This window comes from Bos indicus x Bos taurus, chromosome 22 (assembly GCF_003369695.1).
Source record: "Bos indicus x Bos taurus breed Angus x Brahman F1 hybrid chromosome 22, Bos_hybrid_MaternalHap_v2.0, whole genome shotgun sequence".
Classification (NCBI taxonomy): Eukaryota; Metazoa; Chordata; class Mammalia; order Artiodactyla; family Bovidae; genus Bos; species Bos indicus x Bos taurus.
Genome location: NC_040097.1, coordinates 1,226,601 through 1,251,529, shown reverse-complemented (window position 1 = coordinate 1,251,529; position 24,929 = coordinate 1,226,601). Strand labels below are relative to the sequence as shown.

The window sequence follows — 24,929 nt, the reverse complement described above, 5'->3', positions numbered from 1 at the left end:
GATGTTTTCCTGGAACTCTCGTGCTTTTCTGCGATCCAGCGGATGTTGGCAGTCTGACCTCTGGTTCCTCTGCTTTTTCTGAATCCAGCTTAATCATCTGGACGTTGTCGGCTCACGTCACGCAGTCTTCGTGCAGGTCCCTCTGTCCTACATGGTAGGTGCAGGTTAGTCCCTACAGTAGCCGCATCTCACGCTGTCCTTCTGAGAGCCTTTAAACGGAAGCAGCTGGACACCCCGCGGCATTTCTTAGCCACGCAGTTCTCATTTGGTACAGGGACACATAGGTCATTTCTTCCGTATTGGGCTGCTGTGGGGTCTGCACTGCATCAGGTGTGGCACTGTCTGAGTTCACAGCTGAGGGAGGGGCGTTGGGGCCTGTAGCGCTGGGGGAAGAGAAAGAAGAGTGACTGGGCAGGTGAGCAGTTTGGACAGAGGTGGGCCTGGCCGGCCTGCGGCTCTCCCCACGGCGTCCTGGTCGAGCGTGCTGCTGCCTTGCTGTCATGCTCTAGAGAGGGTCCCTTCATTCTCAGAATACAGGAGAGCACATCTCTAGAGATATCAGCCTCGGGGGCACAAACTCGGATGCCTGCTCACGTGGGCAGTGGGCTGAGGAAGCGCCCAGGAGCTAGTGTGAGCCTCGCTGGGGGCAGCTGCCTGGGTGTCCACTCTCAGCACAGCCGTGTGGCCACTGGGGCCCGTTGTGGCCAGAGCTTCTTGCTTCTCAGAAGAAGCTAAATGACTGTATTCTTCTGTGAAATTTCCCTACGTCCAAGCATGCGCAACAACTAAGTTGAAAAATACACCTGAGACTCTGCAGGCCAAAATAGGAGCAGTCTGTGGGCAATCAGCTTGCTGCCAGTGACTAACCCAGGAATTTGATTTGACTGATGAGAAAGTCAGGCACGTGGCTGGCCCATGTGCTTGGGGTCACACTGAAGATTAAACCATCAGCAGTGAACAGAAGAGGAATTACAACTGTCTCAGAGATCCACGTCATTCTGTAGCAGCAAGCTTCTTGTCTTAGCCTGTGCACCTTGGAGCTGACCTCACTGGGCTTTTGTGTCGGAGTTAAGGCCAGCTGAAAGCGGTTCTGGCTCTCCGTACGGGACGTTTGGTCATGCATCTATCTGTTAAGTCCTCGTCTGTTCGGCAGCTGTAGTTATTTTAGCGAAAGTCACTTTGTAGTTCCTATGGGCGTGTTCAAGTGTGACTGCACCAACTCGTAGCCTCAGGATCCCAGCCTGGGTGTCACTCTTCCCGATTTGTGGGCCACTCCGCATAAAGTGGGCCTCCAGTCATTTGTTCCGTGATTACTGATTTTTGATGGGCTGTAGTTGATGGTTTCCTGAGTCTGTAAAGATAGAAAGCAGTATCTCAGAGACCCAGCAGAGCTGTTCTACTGCGACGTGGTCAGCACTGTGTTTCGACGTTGAGGGAACAGTTTGGGAAGCCTCTGCTGATTCTGATGGGAACATGATCTCTGGAACCCTGCTGCCAGAGTTTGAGGCCCCACTCTGCCATTTTCTAGATTACGGTACCAAGGACGAGTTATTTAATCTGTGTCTCAGCTTCCTCATTTGTGAAATGAGGAGAGCAGTGGTGTTCAGCTCACAGGGCTAGCGGGAGGGGCGTGTGCAGCATCGGGAGCTAGACCTGTTCTGGCCGAGTCTCAGTCGTGACAGCCATTGTGATGACAGGGACCGTTGGAGATGCCGCTCACATTAGAAATTGTCCACAAGAGTCATCAAATGTTTATTGTGAAACGTGCAAACGGTATTAAAACTAAAGGGACTGGAATTTCAGTTCCTAGTTAATAATTTCTGTTTGTAGCATATGTTCCCGAATCACTGTATTTCAAGAATGTGAAACAAGCGCATTTCTTTGCTTTCTGTGTAGACGGCTCTAGCTCTGGCTATTGCTCAGGAGCTGGGGAGTAAGGTCCCCTTCTGCCCGATGGTGGGGAGTGAAGTATACTCCACGGAGATCAAGAAGACGGAAGTGCTGATGGAGAACTTCCGCAGGGCCATTGGTGAGTACCCTCCCGCGCCCGCCGAGCCTCGTCCTCACCGGCCTCCTCCTGCGAAAACGCCTCTGGGACGTGTGCGGGTGGCGCTGCTCTTTTTCTTTTGGCGCCGTTAGCGTTATCTTTGCAATGAAACACAACCCCAGTTGTTCTAGAAAGTGCTTTAGCAACCAGCAGACGCGGGCCCCAGCCCTGGTTTGGGGTTTCACTGGCAGTGGACTCTCTTGGCAGCCTTCCTGTGCTTTCGGAGGTGACGGCCGCGGCGAAGGCTTTGGCCCTGAGCCAGCAGCTCTGTGCGCCGGGCCGTGGGAGCGCCGGGCCGTGGGAGAGCCGGGCCTGCGTGCCCAGCCGGTCAGCGAGCCAGGGGCTGTGGGGCTGCGGAGCCTCGAGGCAGTGCTGCCGACCTCGCGGGGCCTGGCTCCCGTGCTGAAGGCTCGTAGCGTGTCAGGCCCTCTACTGACCGTGGCCTTTTCCTGCCCAGGAGGACGTGCTCTGCATTTTGCATCTGACAAAGCAGAGTCTCATGAAGTTAGATAACTTGCCTTTGGTGATCTACCTAGCAAGTAGCGCAGAACCATAGTCTGAGCCTACACCTGTCTGACCCTGGGGCCCGTGCTCTGACTCCATACAGCGAGCAGAAGGTGACTGCTCTTCTGAAATGTCCCTCATTCCAGCCAGGACTTCGGGGGCATTGTCCTGGCCCCATGCCTGCGGGTCTGGGTCTGGAGAAATCTTAGTCCCCCTCAGACCTGCGTCTCTCTCTAGGGTGCACTTGTTGGGTAACGGGTGATGAGCACTTGTCAGAGCACCTGTGTCCTTGTGTAGTCCCTGTGGTTGTCAAAGCAAGGTAAGTGTTCTCAAGAGGGACACTTACTAGAAAACGTCAAGAAGTTTTCTTCAAAGTTTAAGAAAGAATGGGCTTGTCTAAGCCCAGAATTCTTTCCTCAAGAATCTAGCGTCTAGTTTAAGGGTATGTTGAATAGGGCTTTTGCAAATCATGCTGAGTGAAAAGAGAAGCAGCTGAAGAGTGGTTTGGGGTTCACGGGAGTCCCTCTGGCTGGGATGGAGAGTGAGAGCCGAAGCAAGGAGCTGGTGAGGGGCCTAAGCGAGAGGTGGTGGGCTGTGGACCAGCCCGGTGGAGGTAGAAAGAAAGGGCTGGCTCCTGGGTCCAGCTGGATGGTGGAGTGATGAAATTTCCTGAACGATTAGACGTGGGGCTGGAAGAGAGGGGAAGTGGGGTGCTCGCCGGGTGCCGCCGTTTGCGGTGGAGGGGAAGTGTGGGAAGCAGGGCCTTGAGTGTCGCTGCGGGCGCACGGACCCCGTTCCCCAGCGCGCCCTGGTTCCCGGCCCATGGCGGGGGCGCTCGGTGCTGTTTCTCCGAATGGGAGGAGGGGTGCTCTTGGAAGCGGGTAGAAGGAAGCAGAGGCTTCTGCATCTCAGGGCCGTGTCTGATTGATAGATGTCGTTTGGTTTACACAGTGTTTTAATAACTCTCGAATGAATTTCCAGTGTTTGGAAATTGGGATATGTCCTGTAAAATGAGAAAAGCTTTCATTTCTGCACAGCCATGGGGGTCCCAGCAAAGCAGGCTAAGTTCTAGATTTTGTCAAACTGCAAAATATTCTGACTGAAAATATTTTTTTACCCCGAAACACTGGATTTTTTATGTACCTATTTTAAATGGAAATATACACATCAGTTCAGGTCAGTCGCTCAGTCGTGTCCGACTCTTCATGACCCCGTGAATCACAGCACGCCAGGCCTCCCTGTCCATCACCATCTCCCGGAGTTCACTCAGACTCACGTCCCTCGAGTCAGTGATGCCATCCAGCCATCTCATCCTCTGTCGTCCCCTTCTCCTCCTGCCCCCAATCCCTCCCAGCATCAGAGTCTTTTCCAATGAGTCAGCTCTTCGCATGAGGTGGCCAAAGTACTGGAGTTTCCCCATGGAAAAGAAATACAAAAAAGCAAAATGGCTGTCTGGGGAGGCCTTACAAATAGCTGTGAAAAGAAGAGAAGCAAAAAGCAAAGGAGAAAAAGAAAGATATAAACATCTGAATGCAGAGTTCCAAAGAATAGCAAGGAGAGATAAGAAAGCCTTCCTCAGCGATCATTGCAAAGAAATAGAGGAAAACAACAGAATGGGAAAGACTAGAGATCTCTTCAAGAAAATTAGAGATACCAAGGGAACATTTCATGTAAAGATGGGCTCGATCAAGGACAGAAATGGTATGGACCTAACAGAAGCAGAAGATATTAAGAAGAGGTGGCAAGCATACACAGAAGAACTGTACAAAAAAGATCTTCATGACCAAGATAACATACACATAGGAAAGTGTAAAAACACCTATTTTTAACAGTAATGAAGTAGATGCTCACACAGCCACCGTTCACTCAGGGTACAGAGCATCAGACATGGCTCATGCTCTCCCAGGCACAGCCCCTCGCCTCCCACACGTCCCCATAGGGCGTGAGAGCCGTGGCAGTGGCCTCTGAGCGTCGCAGCCCTGTACACCCCTGTGTGTTGCGGGCAGTGCGGCTTAGTTTTGCCCCATTTATAAACTTTCTCTGGACAGAATTCACTTTAGGTGCTGTGTCTTGCTTCCTTACAGCTTTTATCTTTGTAAGGTCCAGTTCCTGTTATTACATGTTGTGCTCTCTCTGGAATAACAGTGGAAATGGCTCACAAGACCCTCTTTCTGGTTTAACTTCTTCCTGAGTACTTTTCAGGAATTTGAGGAACATGTGCCAGAGATTTTATTTAACTCAGTAGCTGATGAGATAAAAAGTAAGATGCTACAATCAGTTCCAGTTACCTGAGTGCTTTTAAAATATATTTTTATTTATTTAGAAAATGATTTTCTGAAATTGGTAAAAGATGACAAAGCTCACCTTTACACGAATGCGTATGTCTGAATTGCTTTAAGTTAATTTAAATGCCTTAAAATTTGAGAAAACTGAAGATAAATTTCCTGAGCATCTGTCATTTTTGAGGTGAGGGGACAATGTGATTCTTTTGATGGCAGCAAGGTGAAGAGGAATTTCTTGACCCTGCCCCAGAATAGAAAGGCAGGCCATTGACTGCCTTCAAAAGGGAGCCCTGTGTGTCTTCCTCTGCCTTTGAGTTCCTGTGAAGTGGCAGAGCGGGTGGGGAGGAAGCAGTAAGCCGACCAGAAATAAAAAGCAAGGAGTCTGTGCTGCTTCCTCGACGTGATGAAGATCCCTGTCAGGGATTCAGAAACCTGAGCCAGCAGTTGAAACCTGTGTCGTTCCCGACGTCGTTGCCAGAGAGCGCGCCAGCCCGGCCCCTTTCCTGGCTAACAGCCGGTCTCATTGTCCGTCCACACGTCCCCTGCCTGCTTGTCAGCACAGAGCAACTTCTAAACAAATGCAGGGCTAGTGAGAGACGGGAATGCCTTTCTTCCCCACTCAGGAATCTCGTGTCACCGCTGTCTGCCAGGAAATAGAAGGAAGCCTTCCATTTGAAGGAGCTTGTCTCTGTGGGCTATAAGGTTTGATTTAAAAAAAAATATATCAAAGTTCATTTTTAAAGTATAGAAATTTCCATCTTGTCACAATCTTCTGGTGCATTCATGTCGTTTGGAAAACTTTTGTCTTCATTCTTAGGAACTAGGCATTGGGTGCGGTAGAAAGGAAGTGCAGCCTCTCCTTTGGGGCTACCCTAAGACTTCCGTTTGTAGTCGGTCAGGTGGAGTGAAGGAGAGTAAAACTGTTCCCTAACCCTAATATTTGAGTCTTTGTCCTGATTGGGTTTCTGGGCAAAGAAGGAAACCAAGCCAGTGATAATGGCTGGGATTGAGAGTGGGCAGTGACCGAGAGTCCGAGACACCACAGGCCCGCAGTGCGGACAGAGGAGGTCAGGACAGAGAAGCTGATGGTGAGGCACCCAGCCACCACAGGGCTTCCCGCCTCACCAGCTGATGTCTCCATGCCGTGAGCAGAGCAGAGTCCTTGGTTCATTCTGTAGATGAGTGTCTCAGCTGGGCTTGTATGTTGTGATCATCTGGGGAGCTTTAACCTCATAGTGATGACAGGGCCCGCCCCCCGAAATCCGGAATGCAATCAGGGGGGATCAGTGAGTCTGCAGGCTGAGCACGTGACTGGACACAGCAGAAATCTGGAGCTGCCTCCTCTCAGCTTCAGCTGGCAGCGTTCTTCCTGCGCCTGGTCCTGCTGCTGTTATTTACTTGAAGTGAAGTCAAAGTCGCTCAGTCGTGTACAACTCTTCTCGACTCCATGGACCGTATAGTCCATGGAATTCTCCAGGTCAGAATACTGGAGTGGGGAGCCTCTCCCTTCTCCAGGGGGTCTTCCCGACCCAGGGATCCAACCCGGGTTTCCCGAATTGCGGGAGGTTCTTTACCAACTGAGGCACAAGGGAAGCCCCAGTGCTTACTTGGGCTTTTTTTTTAAGTGACTTGGTAGTCTGGTGCATACATACAGAAGAATGCACGGAACATCGCTCTGTGTCTCGGTGGGTTGTTTTAAGTTGAAAAACCATGAAACTAGCTCCCAGTCAAGAGAGAGATGATCGCCAGTGCCCCAGAGCATCCGCATAGGGGCAGCTCTCCTTCCGCTTCTGAGATTCATTCCTATTGCTGCGAGTAGCCACAACCGTTTTTCATTGCTCCGTGATATTTGTTTGTATGGATACATCACAGTGCAGGCGGCAGACGTGGGGAAACATTGCCAGTGTTTGGCGAGTAAGAATGACATTGGGTGACCATTGCTGGCTGTGTCCTTGCATGCACATGTGCACCGCAGCCTTGAGAGTATAACCTTGGAGTTGAATTGGAGGGTCACAGATATTCATGTGTTCAACTTGAGGAGGTAATAAACAGTACATTACTTCTAAACCAGCTCACACTCCCACCAGCAGTGTCCTGCATCCTTACCAACTCTTGGTGTTGCCCGTCTTTCTAATTTTAGTGATTCTGGAGGTTGTAAAGTAGTATTTCATTGTTGTTTCTTTTATTAAAATTTTTATTTTGGAATGTATCAAGTAGCCAAGAAAAGTAGTCAAGTGATAGGAAGGCTCCCCGTAGCCCCATCTGATTGCAGACCTGCTTTCTGACCTATAATATTTGTGTGAATCTCTGGAAAATAAGGACTTAAAAATGCCATTTTCACCCCTAGAGGAAATTAACAGTACATTCTTAAATATCAGCACGTATGTAGTTCCTGTTTAAATCTCACGTTGTCCCGTAAGTGTCATGATGTTTTCTTTTATAGTGTTGTTGTGGCATCAGGATACAGGTAAAGGTCTGTATGGTAGACTCGTTGGCACGTATCTTCGTTCGAGTCTGTGTTTCCCTTATGTTTCTGTTTTTACCTTTGGGCAAAGTATAAGCTGGATAGAGACGGGGAGGCCACACTCAAGGGCTGGCAGAACGGAGCGAGGGGTTCTGGAGGCACACGTTGACTGGAGGGGAAGGACGGGGCAGGTTCCATGGGAAACGCTGTCAGCGAGTCGGCCCTGTAGTGCGGTCGGAGGAGAGGGGTCCCGGAGCCTCGGATCCAGTCCTCGGTTCCCTGGAGAGGGACGGGCCCTTCACCTCACCCCTGGGGCTGCGTCTGCGCAGTGCTTCCCTCCCCAGGACTGTGTGTGAGCGAGGCTGACTCGTTGGTTCTTATAACGTGGAGGTTTTATGGCTAAAAAGACTGTTGGAAAAGTGGGAGGGCGGGCGTCGAGTCTCTCACCAGGGTTTCTTCTGTCATCTCTCTTCAGGGCTTCGGATAAAGGAGACCAAGGAGGTGTACGAAGGAGAGGTCACGGAGCTCACCCCGTGTGAGACGGAGAATCCCATGGGGGGCTACGGCAAGACCATCAGCCACGTGATCATTGGGCTCAAGACGGCCAAGGGGACCAAGCAGCTGAAGGTGAGCGCGTGCCTGTGGGCGCTGCTCTGCTGAGGCGCCTCCCTGTGTGAGCGCGTCTGTGCAGGGCCGCAGACAGCACCTGTGGGCAGGGCCGGCACGCAGACGACTCGGTGAGGACGGCTCCGGCTCGTTGGCGCCGAGGAAATCGTGTGTGTCAGGACTGAGCTGCGTGGTGCCACCCTGCGTCCCGCCAGGGGACCGCGTGTCTCGGGCCTGGCCGCTGACTGGCGCTCACAGGAGAAGCAGCACTGAGCGATCTGGTGAGGGCTGAAGAGCCGTGACGGAGCCATCTCGAGGGGCCTGGTGCGGAGTCCCGGCTGCAGGCCCTTTTGTGTGTTGGGACCTTGAAACCGTGATGGCTTCACTGGTCAGTTCTGCTTAGGCCCAGGGCTCTGTGGAAAGTGTGGTGGTGGCAGTGGTGAAGGTCCTGGGTGAACCTCCCACCCCTGTCCCGTAAGCCTTGAGGAGACTGTAGTGTAAGATAACGACTGGGTTTGAAAGTGGGAAGTGACTGAGAGTGTGTGACACCACAGGCCAGTGGGAAGTGGCAGCTGCTGATGTTGTGAAATGGAACAATCTGATTGTGGCTTTGCCTTATTAAAATAAGGAATAGCCTCTTCTTCACGGCACTTATTCACTGTATGTGTCAAGCCCTGGGCTGAGTGCATCAACAAATCTGTGTGTGTGTGATTTCCCTTATTTTATAGATAAAGAGCTCTGAGGCACACGAGGAGGCTAAGCGTTTACCCTCGGATCGCACAGCTAGTCAGTGGTGGGGCGGATTCTCCAAGTCCCACTGACTGCTGTCTGCACTGTAACTTGCTGTGGGACCCTTAGGCGTCAGTTGAGCTCTCTGGGGCTCCATCTCCCTATCTGTAGACTGCAGCAGGTTGACCATATAACGTCTCCATCTTTGCCTTCCTCTGCGATTTTATCTTTCTTTGACTTTGTAAGGTGGTGTCTTGGTCACTGCTTTATGGAGATCATAAAAACGTCGCCTCTCCAAAGGACCATTCTTCTTTGTCCTAACAGGGTTTCCATCTCAGGAGCTTGCCTCTGCAAGTATCTCTCTTAAACCTCCCCCTCATCTCTCCCATTCTGTATTAATTACATTTCTTAGCAGGATCTGCCACCTTTCCAGTAATTACATCTTTAGTCAATTCATTTGGGAAATTAACTGATACAAAAATGCGTGATGCCAAAAAAAGAAAAACAGAACGTGTACTATCGAATGTAGGATAGATAACATAAGGTATACAGTTTAAATTTCAGTTATCCATAAAGCTGTTTGGCACAATTTCTGTAAGAAAATAACAAGAGGATGAATGTTTTGCTTTCACAACGAGAACTTCCTGCCACATTGAGTATCTGCGCAGGCTGTTTGGGGAGACGATGTTTCAGGGCGAAGGCCAGGCCTCTGCCTTTGTGGAGTGCCGCCCTTGTCCCAGCCCCGTTCGGGCCCACCACGCACCAGCCTCAGTCGGGCGGTGGTCCAGGAGGGTGGGCCTGGGCTCCTGTGGTACTGTTTGTAACAACTTCATTGAGGTCTCACTGTAAGTAAAACTCACCCATTTTAAGTGCGCGACTCAAGGACTTTTAATCGGTTTACAGAGTGGCGTAGCTATCATCACAGTCCAATTTTAGGACATTTTCGTTACTCCAGAAAGAAACCTCATGCCTATCTGCAGTAACTTCCCATCCCACCCCCAGGCCCTGGCAGCCTCTAGTCCACTTTGTCTCTGTATCTTTGCCTTTTCTGAACACTTCATAAAAATAGGATCACACAACATGTGTGCTTTTATGTGTGGCTTTTCCTACTGAGTCCTGGTAAGTTTTTATTCTAGTTTTGTTTTACAGTTGAGAGTAACAGCTCCCCTTGAAGTTCAACAGAGAGAAACGTTTCTAAATAAAGACTCCTTATAAAAGATGCTCTCCCAGAATATCGATCACCCAGGTGGCCCGAGTCTGGACGATCTGGAGAAGGCAGCTTTTCCCAGATGTGCTGCTTTTCCTTCTGGAGATAGAAGCAGTTGGGCCCAAGGAGCAGACACTGGGATTTGAGTCCACTGGCTTCAGAGAGATCCTGGTTTTATGTTTCCTTTGAATGAATCGCATCTGTGATGTGATTAGCCTGGGTGCTGTCATGTGGGTGAAGAAAGTGAAGCTCAGAGAGCCTCGTCTAAACCACAGGCCCGCTGAAGGGCAATTGTGGAGAGTACACAGGTTCTGTCCCTGCTTCTGGTGCAGAAACTGCCGCCCCTGCCCGAGGTGGGGAGGGCCAGGGATTGCCGCAGGGAGAGCAGTCTCAAAAGGGGGTGTTAGGGCCGTGGGCCCCACCTGTAAGTGGTTAGAGCTGCGTTTGCCAGTTTGCAGCCTCTGGAGTAAAAGGAAGGAGGAGCTTGGGTCTCCCTCGGTGCCCCCCTCCTGCCTGCTCTCTGGGGCGCGCAGGCTCTAGAGCCCGCCTCACACGTCCTCACACACACGTCCCCTCTCCGTGTGGTCACTGACTACCTCAGCTCTCACACGGGAAGCGCCTGGCAGTGTGTCAGAATGTAATGTCTATTATAGGTCCCTGGTTCACTTGTTTTCTTTTTTTAAGCTGGACCCCAGCATTTTTGAAAGTTTGCAAAAAGAGCGAGTAGAAGCTGGAGATGTGATTTACATAGAAGCCAACAGTGGGGCCGTGAAGGTAACACCGCAAGGAGACCCGGGGGCGGGGTGGGGCCTTCTCTCTTCATGGGGTCCGGGGTGCGTGGGGAGGGGCCCTGGGCCTGCTGCCCCTTATGTTTAGTCAAGTTTGCCTTCCCTGTATCTGCATTCTGTAACCTCGTGATGAAAACAGACAGTCTGTTAGAAAAATACTAAAACCTGTTTGGAAGGGGAGAACAGTGAGGAGGTGAAATAGCGGTAGTCATTTCCAAATTGAAATGTGCAGGGTATTTAATCTTCCTTTTATCTCTTTGGTATTTTCTTCCCAAGATATATGCATGTGGAAAGGAATGCTGCATTAGTATCTGATTTCCAGGGTCCTGTACAGAGTTCCTCACTGTTTAATGGATGAGCATAATACTTCATATCGTGCACTAAATCACCCACCTACAAAAGAGACTGAGCAGCCCCTCCGTCTCCAGTTAATCTACTGGATTTGCCCTTTATCGGGAATTGCATGCAGTTAAAACAAGGGGGAGATTCTGGGAGAAAGTGTCGGGTGTCCTCAGCTGGGTTTTTGGAGCCCGGCGATGAGCAGATAGCGCCTTCTTGGCAGCAGGGGACCAGGCCACGTTTGGAGTTTGTCAAGGCGGCTGTTGGCCGCAGTTGGGACTGGAGACTTTTATCTCGCTGAGTGGCGTGGGGACTTGGCGGTGGACCTCACCAGGCACTCAGGCTTCTCTCTGTCTCTGTAGAGGCAGGGCAGGTGTGACACCTATGCCACAGAATTTGACCTTGAAGCCGAAGAGTACGTCCCCCTGCCCAAGGGGGACGTGCACAAGAAGAAGGAGATCATCCAGGACGTCACCTTGCACGACTTGGACGTGGCCAACGCACGGCCCCAGGTACTGCCCCCCGCTCCTGCTGGGCCGCCGGCCGCTGGCCCTGCCAGCGCGGCTCCTTTTGTGCGCTGGGGGCTCCTGGATAAGCTGTCAGTCTTGCCGCTTCTGAGGGCAGACAGTCCTTTTCTGTCTGTAATGTTCAGCAATTAACATTGCCAAGAGCGACGAGGGGCTCCTTTGTTCCAGTTCAGATGCTCTAGTCACAGATGGCTTCCTGCACACTGCTCCTTCTCCCAGCCCAGCCTCCGGCCTGAGCTGCCAGCTTCTCCCTGGCTTCCCTCCAGCACTGGCTCGGGCCTGGCATGCTCTGGGTGTGAGTGGCGGGGGCAGGAGTGTTCTTTGAGCCCTTTGCAGGATGTCAGAGAGCCTCACAGAGCGGTTTTCCCCCTGCCTAGCAGAACCCCCAGTTTTATAGCTTTGAGCTGGAGCTGCCCCTGCTCCTCATGTGAGTAGAAGATGGATGCTTGTGTCCTGACTAATAAAACGTGGGGAAGCGCAGGATGACTTTCTGCCGTCTCTGGGGAACGTGCGCTTCAGAGGACTGACTCTTTCCCCGCTGGTGGTCTTTGGGTCTGGTTTCCTGTTCGTCCTAAAAGAGGCTATCCCCGCTAGCAAGGGAACAGGCTTTCTAACCTGAAATCTGATCTGTGGGTGTTTTGTCCCTTGGAGCCTTGGCCAAGAAAATGCTAAAGAACCTCCGCTCGGTCTGTGCAGCAGCTGTCCCAGACCAGCCTGCGAGAGCCACTCGCCCGAGTCAGCTCAGGGACTGCGTTGCTCCGACACCGATTGGCTCAGCTAATGGTCACTTTGAGTCTTCGGGTTTTCTATGATTTAGGGCTCTCTGATTTTCTCTCTGCTCCTCTGAGAAGAGGGCATACTATTTCCTACCTGGCGGGGCTGCTCTGGGGATCAGATGTCCTCAGTGGTCAGGAAGCTTTTGCCACCTTTCACTGCTGTGCGTTCAGGGACCACCTGTGTGCCCGGTAGGGCCTGGCAGCCCCAGGTGACCGTGGAGAGCTGTCTTCTGGCTGCCTGCATGGAGGCGCTGGCAGCTGGAGAGCCTGCCGGGGGGCGGCCTGCTGCACAGTCAGGCTCCAGGCCCTGAGCGGCTCTGGTCGCTAGGCCTGGTGAGAGGATGCAGGCCCAGAGTCAGTGCCACCCCACGGGGCTGGGGCAGCGGGACGGGCTTGGAGCTTCCTGGGAAGCAGGATGTGATTCCCGGCAGGTGGGCTCGAAGTGATTCCTGGAGAGTCAGGTGCCCAGGGAAGGGTTGGCAGCCCTGTGGAGTCAGGCAGGCAGTCGGGACCAGGAAGAGACGTGGCTGGGATGGGTTTGCTAGACGCTGGCAGGGTGGGGGGCCTCTGAAAGGTCCTGTCCTGAGAAGCTCCCCGAGTTCCCAGTGCAGGTGCCGGGGTCTCTGCTTCTCAGGACCCCTGTTGACTTGATCAGTTGATGAGGGCCCCGGGCGGAGGTGGTGATGAGGTGTTTGCAGCTGCCTTAGGAAGCGAGACTGACTCCTGAGCCCTCTCTTGTGCAGGGGGGACAAGACATCCTGTCTATGATGGGCCAGCTCATGAAGCCCAAGAAGACGGAGATCACAGGTGAGACGAGACGCAGTGCTGGGGGCTGGAGCCTGGCGGTGCGTGGGATCCTGCCCCTCCTGACAGCGGGGGCTGCCCCATGCGCATCCCGAGAGGGAGACAGGCGGTCGTTGGCGCGTCCCGCCAGCAGCGCACCGCCCGCCGCCTTGGTGGCCCCTGCCCGCCTCCCCGGGTGAGGCTGCAGGCTGCCTGGCCCTTGTGGGCCTCTGATTTACTTGCTCCTCTTGCTAACTGTATGCTCCTCTTTTTCCGAATTACCACAGATAGCTTTGTTACTTGAAAACTGTCAACGTTAAACCTGTTTTCTTGCAAATTTCAGCCAGTGGCACGATGTGAACCCCCAGGGCAGTGTCCTTATCGTAGCATGGTCTCTCCAGCCCCGCCTCTTAGCTGTGGTGGAAGGTGTTGGGTGTGTGGGCTGCTCCCCCCTGCTGATGGTACAGGTGCTGGTTTGGAGAAAGAAAACCATGACCTTGGACAGTTATTCAGCTTTTGAGATGCTCGTCCCTCTTCGAGCTCTGAGATGGGACCTCTCCTCAGACCTTGTCATTCTTCACAGGTTTTCCTCCAGAGAGGATTCTGAATGCACCCTATTCCTTCTAGGCGCTTGATTGAAAGTTAATTAACGGAAGCTTTGTCACACAGGCCACGAGAAAGGGTCATTTACTCAGTGTAGCACAGGGGAATTTGCATATGAAAACTGCCCATCTTCCAGGCCGGTTTGAGATAATAAGGCCCGGTGGGGAGTGTGACAGACCACACCAGGAGTGTGCGTCCTGGTGAAGACAAGCGTGTACAAACTTAACACACCTTCAGGGGAGCGTGCCAGGGTTCTGCTTTTAGGCAACAGTAGCGCAATTTCAGATGAAACTGAAGCCTGGAGTGGGGTTGTAGCCTGATGCTGGGGTCACACAGCTCGCACTCAAGCCCAGCTCTAAACCTGGGCTTGGGTGGGATTCGGAGGGAGTGAAGAGAAAGGCGATCGCCTCCCCACGGCACTGACCCTGCCCGCCACCCTCGTCCACTCCTAGATAAACTCCGGGGGGAGATCAACAAGGTGGTGAACAAGTACATCGACCAGGGCGTGGCCGAGCTGGTCCCGGGCGTGCTGTTCGTGGACGAGGTCCACATGCTGGACATCGAGTGCTTCACCTACCTGCACCGCGCGCTCGAGTCCTCCATCGCGCCCATCGTCATCTTCGCGTCCAACCGAGGCAACTGCGTCATCAGGTACCTGCCCCCTGCCCCCAGGCTCCTCAGGGTCTCCAGGGTCACATCACCCCGTCGCGCCACCCGTCGAGTTGGGGAGGAGGGCGCCCTGTTCATCCTGAGGGAAACGCTCGGAGTGGCTTGATTTCACTCGAGCAGTCACTCTGTTTCTGCATGTGAGGGCTTCCTCGTGGTAACTGGGGTTCCCATGGGTGTGACTTGGTCATCTGGTTGGAGTGGGCAAAGGAAAGGTCGGGTGGGCCAGCCCTCAGCCACACGGCCTGTGTTGACTTCCGTCCCACGTGAGTTCCCCGAGGTGTGTGTTGTGAGTTCACTTTTCAGATGAGGAACCAGAATGACAGCATGGTGTGCCCCTGGCCACAGATAGGACGAGAAACCCTGGCCTCTGACAGTGAATCCTGTCCTTTCTTTCTGGCCCAAACCTTTTCTTGGGGCCACACTGGTACCTCCCTCCCAATCCCCAAGGCCCACCTTCAAGAAGGGAGCCCAGGGGCGTTCCTGGCGGTCCAGTGGTTAAAATCTGCCTTGCAGTGCAAAGGACATGGGCTCTTTCCGTGGTCCAGCAAGATCCCACGTGCTGCAGGACAGCGGAGCCTGTGCAGCGTGGCTACTGACGTGCCCAAGGGCACATGCTCTTCAACAGGGGAAGCCACCGCAGTGAGAGCTGGAGAGCAGCCCCCACTCAGCGCAACTAGAGAAAGCCCACACGCAGCAACAAGACCCAGCTCAGCCAAAAACAAGGAAGAGCTTTAGAAAAGGAAGGGCGCCCAGAGGCCTCGCCCCTCCAGCGCCCGAGTGAGCACCGGTGTGCCCAGTCGTTGGCTGCCGTGTTCTGCACGCCCTGCGTGTTGGGCCTGCTCCCAGCAGTGCTGGGGCACGACGGGGTGGTGCAGGGCCTCTGCAAGCCTGCCACACAGTGGTGAGGGCGGCAGGGCCCGGAGACTGCGTGCTCCTGGCCCAGGGGGAGCGGGAATCTGAAGAGAGACCCCAAGACCGTGAATGTCTCAGCACAGAGCAGCAGCCAAAGCGAGTGCGGAGCCTAGACCAACCTGCACCCGAGCCCCGCCTCTGCAGAGGAGCTCTGTCCCCGCTGAGCTCGTACGCCAGCCGTGCCGTGGGCTCTGGGGCAGCCCCACTCAGGCGGCCGTTCTCGCCCAGGGTGCGGCTCTGTGTGCACGCTGTCCATGCCGGTGGCAGCCTCGTGCAGCCCCTCTTTGAACCCCTGTAATGCTGTCTTGTTAAGAGCACCGCTCGCCACCGTCACAGCTGTCTTCTGGTCTTGAAGGGAAGGCAGCTTGGACCAGGTCCAGGCCAGCCAGGGCCTGGCCGCCTGGGCAGCACCTGGAAACGCCGCCTGGCCTGGTGAGTCTGGTGTTGGCCACGCAGACCCTGTGTGTGTTTTCTGGGCTTGGCTCTGGTGGGGCCTGGATTCAGTGTGACTGAGGGCAGACAGGCCCAGCCTGGACAGATGGCGCCCCTGCCGAGGGAGCCCCGCGGCCAGAGCCGACCCGGCCGAGAGCTGGGCCGAGAGCGCTCAGGACCAGAGTCCTCTTCGTCTCATGCCGTCTAGGGAAAAAGAGGCACGGGAGGGTGGCCCTGACCTCAGAACCCGCCCAGTGGGGCCTGGGGAACTTGGCCCCAGCCCCATCCAGAAGCATGTGTGTTCCAGAAACCATTTTCTCTAATACGTTGTCTGAAAGAAACTTTGTACCTAAGAGTTAGAGCTTGAATACATTTCCACAGTCTTTGGTCTTTAATTCCTGAGAAGTGCTTAGTATTTTTTAAGCAGAGGGTTTTTGGGGGTTTTTTTCTGTTTAAATTTTTAGTTTTATGGACTCAAAACCAAAAGAAAAAATTTTAACACATATTGATAAATTCTGTTCTTTTGTGGTTTTTTCCCTAATCTTTTTTTCTCTAGACTTTTTATATTTACTATCTCTGGAATGAAGATAATTTATCATGAGTGTTGTAAAATTGGGGATGTTTTAGGATGGCGAATTGAGATCTTTTAAACTTTTCCCAGGAGAATATCTAAATAGGTTTTAAAAAGAGAAACATATAGCCTAAACAGAATTAAATAACTGAATATTAAATGTAGTTTTTAAAGGTTATTTTGTTTAATATGACAATTACAGGTATACCAAGTACTAAGATTTTAATCATGATAGAATTTTATCTTTATAATTCTTTATTATTATTTTTAGAAATATTTGTTGGTGAAAAAGATTTATTTTTTTCTAATGATGTCTTAATGTTTTGTAGTTGCTACTAGTCTGCTTCCTTTTTTGTTTGAAAAGGTCTTAATTATTTTTATGTATTAGATTTAACAGTTTTTTCATTGTGGTAAAATGCACATAACATAGTTTGCCGTTTTAGTTATTTTTAAGTGTTGGGGAGGCCAGAATTGGGGGCCTGCTGCTGTGGCTTCCAGAAGTGGAGGCAGGAGCCCCCGGCTCAGCCCACTGGGCTTCCAGACACGGCTGAAGCCTGGCACGTGTGCCACACGTTTCTGCCGGGCACACAGCCCACTGGGAGCTGGTGCTGTTCAACCCGGTGGGGTGGCCATTCACTGGTTTGGCTAAGGATTCGAGAGAGAGACAGGCAAAGGATATGATTGGACAGTTCTCAAAAGAAATAAAAGAGCTAAGGAACGTAAGGGAAGGCATTCACGTGATTCGTTAATAGTCAAGGAAAGGCAAATTCAGATGAGGCGTTAGGCCTTCCTTTTCCCGGGCCTTTAAGCAGCGTGCTGTTAGGCTGCTCCGTGCTGGCTGCAGGGTAGCGGGGCCAGATCGCTCTTGTGGCTGCAGAAATGAACATAGTCCTCTGTTCACCCATTCATGTTTAGGGAGATATTCAGGGCTGGGTCTGGCTCTGTGGGAGATGCTGAGGAAATGTTCACGGCAGTGTGCCTAAAACACCGTTAGTTATGACAGCAACTATGAAGCACTGTGTGACTGCCCAGCGGCGTGGGTCCAGTGAGACTCGTCCTGGGCCGTTAATACTGAAACAACAGGGACAGAAGCGACCCAAACGGACCTACACACTTCGGGTAACGCGAGAGGGCGTGACAGGTGCCAGTACGAACAGTCTCTATGTGATTCCAGTTGGCTTTTCTCCTCCTCCCCCAGTTTCCTGTGGTGTTGATATTTGCAAAAACAATGACGCGGTTTCTGATGGCACCTGAGTTAGTCTGTGTCCTCTGCGGTCCTGCTTCTGACTCTCAGGACGAGAACTAGCTGCTCTGTTATCACCGGGGCCTCAGCCATGTTTCCACTGTCCAGAGAGGCCTGAGTGACGTGGAACTTGTCGGCCTTGCAGGGGCACGGAGGACGTCACCTCTCCTCACGGCATCCCTCTCGACCTTCTGGACCGAGTGATGATCATCCGGACCATGCTGTACACCCCGCAGGAGATGAAACAGGTGGGCAGCCCCACCCCCTTCTCCCTGCCCTCGCTCGCCCTCCAGGTCCCTGACACCGAGCAGGACGGTGCCCGTGAGTGGCCCTGGCCCCCCACTGCTCCCCACGGAGCTGCCTGCCGCGGGCGTGTCTCCGTGCTCCCAAGCCTTGGCCCACCTGAATGACGCGTGAGCCAACGGGGCGTTGCTTCTAGTGTCCCAGAGGCTCAGCTGCCGGGAGTCCTGGCGGTCCTCTCTTCTACTCCATCCCGCCTGGTAACCTTCGGACAGGGACAGTGGGAAAAACAACGGGAGGACCGCCAGTAAGGAGGTCCCAGCTCTGAGAGAGGCGGCAGAGCCCACTCAGTGATGGGCCCGCCCAGGCGACAGCCCACCAGAGCCCACAGCAGCCTGGCTCCTGCGGGCAGAGCCCAGGTCCCAGCAGAGAGCGTGTGGGTGGGGGTCGTGGAGTGAGGCTCACAGGAAAGGTGCCCAGGGAGCACTGAGGTCAGGGCCTGCATGGCGGCTCCACCTGTGCTGAATCGGGAGAGGTGACGGCTGCGGGACTGGCCTCGTCCCCAGGGCGCAGCCCCAGCTCTCCGTGCAGAGTCGGAGCCGCAGCCACATGCCCGCAGCCTTGGCAGCCCCGTCCCTTCTGGCCTTCCAAGCCATCCTCTCCCCCTGTGCTGGCTGAGCCCTGCGTGGCGATTCCAGGACACAAAGCCGGCTGTGCACTGCGGGGCCCAGCCATCTGCTGTGCCCACCTGACCCCAGACAGTCTCAATGGGGCATTGGTCTCTCACTGTGGGTCAGCGTATGGCCACGGCTGGGGACCTGGAGTGGCCCAGGGCCACACTGACATCCGGGGGACTCTGCCAGACCCTCTCCTCCAGAGCACTCAGATGGGGTACTGAGTCATTCGATGCCGTCACTCCAGGTAGGGCGGACAGTTACTACTGATGTTCTTAAAGAGCGGGTGCTGAGATGTAGACTGGTTAGCTTGTCCAGGTTCGCATGGCCCATCTGTGGCAGGACTGGGTCTGGGACCCAGGCTGTCTCATCCTGAAGCCCCTTACCTGAAGTCTCTGCCACCAGCCTCCTCCCCGTGAGAAATGTCCCATCTGGAGGGAGTCTCTGTGGCAGTTGGCCAGCAGGCCGCTCCTTTCGGAGCTCAGAGGGCCTCTCCTGGACCCTGCGTAGCAGCTCCCCACCTGCCTGTGGCCTGTCTGGCCTGGCCCTGCGTGTCTTGTTGACTAGCGCCCAGGAGGCCCGTGATGTGTAGAGCCAGAGCTCTCCCTGCGTGACAGCATGGATCGGACCCCAGTGGTTGTGGTTGACGGCAGCAAGCTGGGTGGGAGATGGGGTCCACGGCTGGAGGCCTTGTCCCCACATGAGAGTCTCTTGGTCTTGGATAAATGCTGGGTCGAAGCCAAGGCTTTCACTGACTAGGAGCAGAAGCAGAAGCAGAGGAGACACCGGCCCCTTCCTCACCCCAACCGTTGTGGCCAGGGCGGCGCCCTGTGCCCCACGGCGCTCCGTGGCTGTGTGGTGTCCTCTGTGGGCCTCCGCCTCTGCTCACGGGACAAGCGCTCCCTCCTCTCGGGGCCGCTGGGAGGCCCCAGGGAGAGCACGGGAACTCAGGGAGGAGTGACTGCTGCTCACAGGCTCCTCAGCAGCTTTCAGTGAGCAGGGCTCCAGGCTGGCATCGCAAGATCAGCCAGCCAACCTCTGTGGCTTCCTTTCCACCCGGAGCATGCTGCCCTACCCCCCCACACCCCCCACCACCACCCCGCATATGCGTGCTGCCCCAGGGTCCGCAGGCTCAGCGGGGGGGCCTCTTCTTGGGCTTTCTCTTGGGCGAGGAGATGACAGACCAGCTCCAGGACGAGCCTGACTTTGCTCATGCCATTCAGGGGACAGTCTCAGCACTTCTACTGGAGCTTGGGTGGGTTTTTTAAAAACAAAATGATGTAACTTGTGTACTCTGCCACCAGCGCCGACACCCTCATAAACTATCCCTTGCAGGTTATTAAATGATTAAAGATCTAATTTATGAACTGTCACTGGTGAGCGGTCTGGAGCAGGAGCTCCTGGCATTGCTGTGACCTGCTCCAGAGAGAGCGAGAGCACAGCATCCCTGACACCCTGCAGTGTCGGCCGCTCGGGCTGGGGTCTCCCCACCAGGCTCCAGGACCCCGTGTCCACATCTCCCTAGAGTTCCCGAGGCCCCGGGGACTTCTTGTGGCAGATCCAGCTGTTGGTGACAAGCTCTTTCTACTCGAAAGTGCAGAGCTGCCCTGCTCTGATGGGCGTTTACCAGAGGGGCGTCCTTTGGCGGGAGCCTTCTGCCCCTGCTTTCCCCCGTCCGCGTGCCCGTCTGGTGACGTCCCTGCTCAGCTGCACATAGATGCTTGTGACTGAGGTCACACCTGGCAGCCCCCGGCTGAGCCGACGTTTGACGTGGCCAGTGCAGCGTCTGTGAGATATTTGAGTGGACAGCACTCTAGCGCTCAGGACATTTCGTACAGAAGTCTGAGTTGAGACCTTCCTGCCAGCGCCTGGCCCTTGGCCCTGGCGGCACCGCTTACTGCAGAGGGGCTGCCTCCCCATCCACCGTGCCCCTGCCCGCTCGCCACTCACGTCTGCGGGCCTGCTTCCGAGCTGGGCCTTCCCTGCGGACAGCTCCTGACCCTCTGGTCCCTCTGCCCTGGTGACGCTGTAGCCTGGGCTCAGTCTCTCCCGCCTCCATGGCTGTGTCCCGGGTACGTCTTTATGGCTTTAATTTAAACAAGGGCTTCTTGATATCTTGTTTACGAAGCTGCCAGAGTGAAAAATTCCTGTATTATACAAGGCTCGACGTCCCCGAGTTATCTCAGCACACAACACGCAGCATCATTACCCCGCTGCCCCTTATCACTTGGTGCTGCTGCGCGGCCAGCGCCCCGGCGCCACACGCCCTGCCGTCCCCGCCCAGCCTGCCTCCCGCCAGCCCCTGGGGTCATCAGCGCACGTGCGCCAGCCTCCTCTTGACAGATGTGATGTCACCCAGTGATGTTACGAGGGCTGCTGAATCTTTAAAAGTAACTTTTTAAACGTATTTAACCATCACGTCAGGCAGAGAAAGGGCGCCTCTCCTTGCCTTACAGGTGGCGGTGCCCGCCCTGGGGAGGGGGGTTGGCTTCCCTGAGGGAGCCCCTGAGGGGCAAGGCGAGGAGGCACCAGCTGCCTCCTGTGGTCCTGTGGCTGCGTCCCCCAGGGGTGCGAGGCCTGCAGTGCCCACGGGAGGCTCTGCCCCGCCCACCCGGGTTGGGCCTCTATGGTCTCAGGAGATGGCACGAGAATGCTGAGGTTGGCCACTGTTGATCACAGTTTTTCTCCCAAAGATCATTAAGATCCGAGCCCAGACAGAGGGGATCAACATCAGTGAGGAAGCGCTGAACCACCTGGGGGAGATTGGAACCAAGACCACCTTGAGGTGAGCTGGCTCCCGGGCCCTGTCTGGATGGGGGCCTGGCCTGGCCCAGGGTCAGAACGGCCCGCTGGCAGTGTTGGGAAAGCTGAGCGGCGGCAAGTCCTCCGTCCCGAGATGGGCCCCCTGCCCGGCGGCCCCTGGGGTGCAGGAGGGGGGCAGGACTGGACACGGGGGCGGGGCAGGCAGCCCCCTGCAGCCCCGGCGCCTCTGCCTGGTGGGCGGGGAGGAGCCCGACAGGCGGCTGTCCTGACTACTCCCAGCGGCCAGAAGCCGGTTGCTGTGGATGGTGCCCCTCGGTGTCCTGATCCCTTCCTGTGAGTCACAGCTTCTTAGTGCTTAGCCCAGCCTGGTTCCCTTGGCGTCGGCTCCTCACTTCTAAGGGGGATGCAGAGCTGCCAGCTGGCTGGGTGGCACGGTACGTGCAGAAGCGCTGGACGTGCTCGCCTCCAGATGGCGCGTGTGCTCTCGGGCACGTGCTCCTCTCCCCGCCGTGTGCCCCGCCCCGTCTGGACCCTGGCATTGGCTCCCCACCACTGTGTGCGCCCCAGGTTGCGGGCCCTTCCCCACAGTGCGGCTGCCGCCTGCTGAGCACTTCAGGCGGTGACAGAGTCGGGTGGCGGGGCTTACGGCGTGTTCGTGACTTCTGGCTCCTCTGGTGGGGTGGTAGGTCCAGCTCTCTGGGAAGTGACCACTGTCCCTGTCTGCTGCGTCTGCAGCAGCTGGCACAAGCTCCCGGGGCTCATGAGCACTCCTGCTGGCATGGGCAAGGGCTCCTGCCCATGGCCCCGACTCACCCCCGCCCTGGCCGCTCTAGGTACGCCGTGCAGCTGCTGACCCCGGCCAACCTGCTGGCCAAGATCAACGGGAAGGACGGCATCGAGAAGGAGCACGTGGAGGAGATCAGCGAGCTCTTCTACGACGCCAAGTCCTCGGCCAAGATTCTGGCCGACCAGCAGGACAAGTACATGAAGTGAGGCAACCGAGGGCCTCTGCGCGGGGACTGCGGTCAGCCAGGCCCCGGCCCAGCCACGCTGGGTGCTGTCCCCACCCGGGTGCGGTCGGCACGGAAATGCTTCCTGTAAATTATCGTAGCTCCTCCCGTGGCTGCTTTGAAGGAACCCTGCCGCTGGTGTGTTTCTAATAAATCCTGACAGGTTATGATGGCATCTGACCCCTGATGTTTAAAAAGGGGCCTTTGTGCTGTGGAACGGCTGGAGAGCTGGAGGGCTGCGAAGACGGCCCAGCCCCTCGCCGCCACGCACGTCGTGTGCACTCAGCCCGCGGCGCACGCCCTGGGCTCTGCGCATGTCCTCGGCGGTCAGCTCTCTGCTGTCCACCCCAGGAGCCACCCGGCGCCCATGTCACACCTGGGGCTGCCTCGTCTCCGATGACCCGGACAGTTTTAAGGAGTGCTGGTCAGGTGCCCTGTCATAGCGCCCTTAGTGGGGCAGGTTTGGTGCTTTTCTCGTGATTAAACTGGGATTAAGGGTCACTAGGAGAAGAGCACTGGGCGTTTCCATCAGGCCGTCGGGCGTGCCCGCTGGCGGGGCTCCTGGCTGCTGTGCTGGCGTGGGCCCCCTGGCCCGGGCGTGCCGTCGGGTTGCTCTGCCCGCCTTCCTCACCGTCCTCCTTGGAAGGCGTCTCTAAGCCCAGCCCTCCCAGGGGGCGGCACCTTCACTTCACCTCCTGGAGGCTGAGTGTCTTTGCCCCGGAGATCATCTGTTCTCTTCTGTGTCGAGACGGACTTCTGGAGCTTTTCTTTTATTATTTAATTTCTTTGGCTGCACTGGGTCTTGGTTTTGGCATGGAGTTCCCCAGCCAGGGCTTGAACACGGCCCCGTGTTGGGAGCACCGAGACGTAGCCACTGGGGATTTTTACTGTATGTTTTGGGGTTATAACCCAGTATGACGTTATTTTGTTGCCCAAGTTCCTCAGCTTTGACCACTGGGATCCCTTCAGTTGGACCCTGTGTCCCTGAGCCATGCCCCCGTCACGGGGACGACGTCTTTCGTCAGGCCCTGGGAGGGAGGGCGGGCCCGCGGCGCGTGGGCAGATGCCGCCTGGGTGCCCTTGCCGGGCAGGAGGACCACGGCGCGCTCTGCCGGGCCGGCCCTTGTCCCTGCGCCCACCGGGGGCAGTGCTCGGTGCAGGAGCAGCGCCTCACGGGCAGGGTCTCGGGTGCTTCTGTGTGCACCAGAGGGCACCCGCCGAGATGGGGATCCTCAGCACCACTGTAAGTCAGCCGGCACGCACCCCCGTCACCGGAGCTGAGCGGGAATCCAGGCGGGCAGGCGGAGTGCCGGGGTCCTCGAAGCCCCGCTGCCAGCATGGGTCTTGTGAGGGCCCTGCTGCTCCCCAGCACGGGGGTCCTGAGGTGGGGGGTGTGAGGGAAGTGGGCACAGGGAGGGGTGGTGGGGTGCTTCCTGAGGCCAGGGCCATGTGCGCTGGCCTTACCTGGCTACCCTCTCCCCCGAGTCCGCGCCCATGTCTCTGGTCTCCCAGCTTAAGGCGCGCTGGACCCACAGAAGCGTGAACCGAAGATGAAGATGCAGCAACAGCTCGCCCTGCTGGGTCGCGATGCCTGCGCCTCCTCCCGCATGCTCGCAGCAGCCCCCTGGGAGTGGGCTGGGGGTCCCCTGCCCAGCTAGTGACGATTCGTCAGGTGGTTGGAGGCCGTGCTCCTCAGTGTGCCGAGCTGTGGGGGTGGGCCCTCGAGCCCTGGGGAGGATGGGCGCGTGTTCACTGCCCGCTGTCCACACTCCCCAGGTCTCCTGGCCTTGGTGGTGCCCAGAGAGATGGTCTGCTCGTCCGTCGGCACTCACAGTGAGGGAGACAGGTCTGGACAGGTAGGAAGGCTGGGTTAGTTTAATTTCCCTCCTATTTTTCCCAGCAAAGCTTGTGATTATTACATTAATCTTCCAGGCGAAGTTTTTACGACCAATCCCTCGCCGACTATGAGAAGTTTCTCCATCCATTACCAAGAGGGAAACAGACCCTGGTGGGGAGGGAAATATTTGTTACATCTTATCTGGCTGACACATAATCTACCAACAATTACAGCAGCCCCATTTTTTGCACTATTTCAGCTCCAACGTGAAGAACTGTTGTAATGTTAGCGTGAGGCAGGGAGGGGGCTGTTGGTAGGAAGTGGCTAATCTTCCACGCTCTGGTCCCAGGCTGTCCTGGGTGCCTCCCAGCAAGCCCGATGGGTGAGCTGCCTGTATCCCAGCTCCCTGCTCCTGTGCTAATGGCCAGGAATGCATGTGAGGGCCCTGGGCCTAAGGGCTCTTAAAGGGAGGGCCCTGCTTCCATCTTCTCCGCCCACGTCTTTTCACCACCACACCTCTTAGGTTACACCCCCAAGATAGGTTCTTAGAGAATATTGGTTTTTAGAACTAAACAGATGATGATGACTTCTTGGCTAGCAGACCTTTCTCAACCCTCTTTCTAATAAAATGGAGCGCCTGAGTGGTGGGGGTGCGTTCCCTGTTGGACGCCACCCGCCCCCCACTCCTCAGACCCCAGCAGGCGTTGCCCAGGAGAGCAAGAGATACAGGTGCCCCACAGCGTCTGCGCCAGCCGAGCAGCGCCTGCCCTGGAGGGTCCCGGCAGAGGTGATAGGTGGGCGGGAGCGGGGGTCCGGGGGGCTCAGCAGGCAGGGGTGCAGCTTGGGTTGTCTTTGACCCTTGCCCTTGATCCCTCTGGTTCTTGAGCTTTGGTTTCTTCCTGTGAAGATGGGTTGGTGTGCGG

The 24,929-nt window shown here is 55.5% G+C and overlaps 1 protein-coding gene across 1 annotated transcript in view; it reads left to right on the top strand.

Annotated features, from left to right (window-relative positions):
- RUVBL1 (RuvB like AAA ATPase 1) overlaps positions 1–22,336 on the top strand; it is a 31,359-nt gene extending 9,023 nt beyond the window's left edge. The window contains exons 3-11 of the mRNA XM_027523488.1: positions 1,897–2,029; positions 7,773–7,924; positions 10,524–10,613; positions 11,329–11,478; positions 13,013–13,076; positions 14,108–14,306; positions 17,628–17,730; positions 21,090–21,181; positions 21,993–22,336. Of these exons, the coding sequence (XP_027379289.1) occupies positions 1,897–2,029; positions 7,773–7,924; positions 10,524–10,613; positions 11,329–11,478; positions 13,013–13,076; positions 14,108–14,306; positions 17,628–17,730; positions 21,090–21,181; positions 21,993–22,152 (1,143 nt within the window). The 3' untranslated portion in view covers positions 22,153–22,336. The remainder of the gene's footprint in view (positions 1–1,896; positions 2,030–7,772; positions 7,925–10,523; positions 10,614–11,328; positions 11,479–13,012; positions 13,077–14,107; positions 14,307–17,627; positions 17,731–21,089; positions 21,182–21,992) is intronic.
- The last annotated feature ends 2,593 nt before the right edge of the window (positions 22,337–24,929 follow it).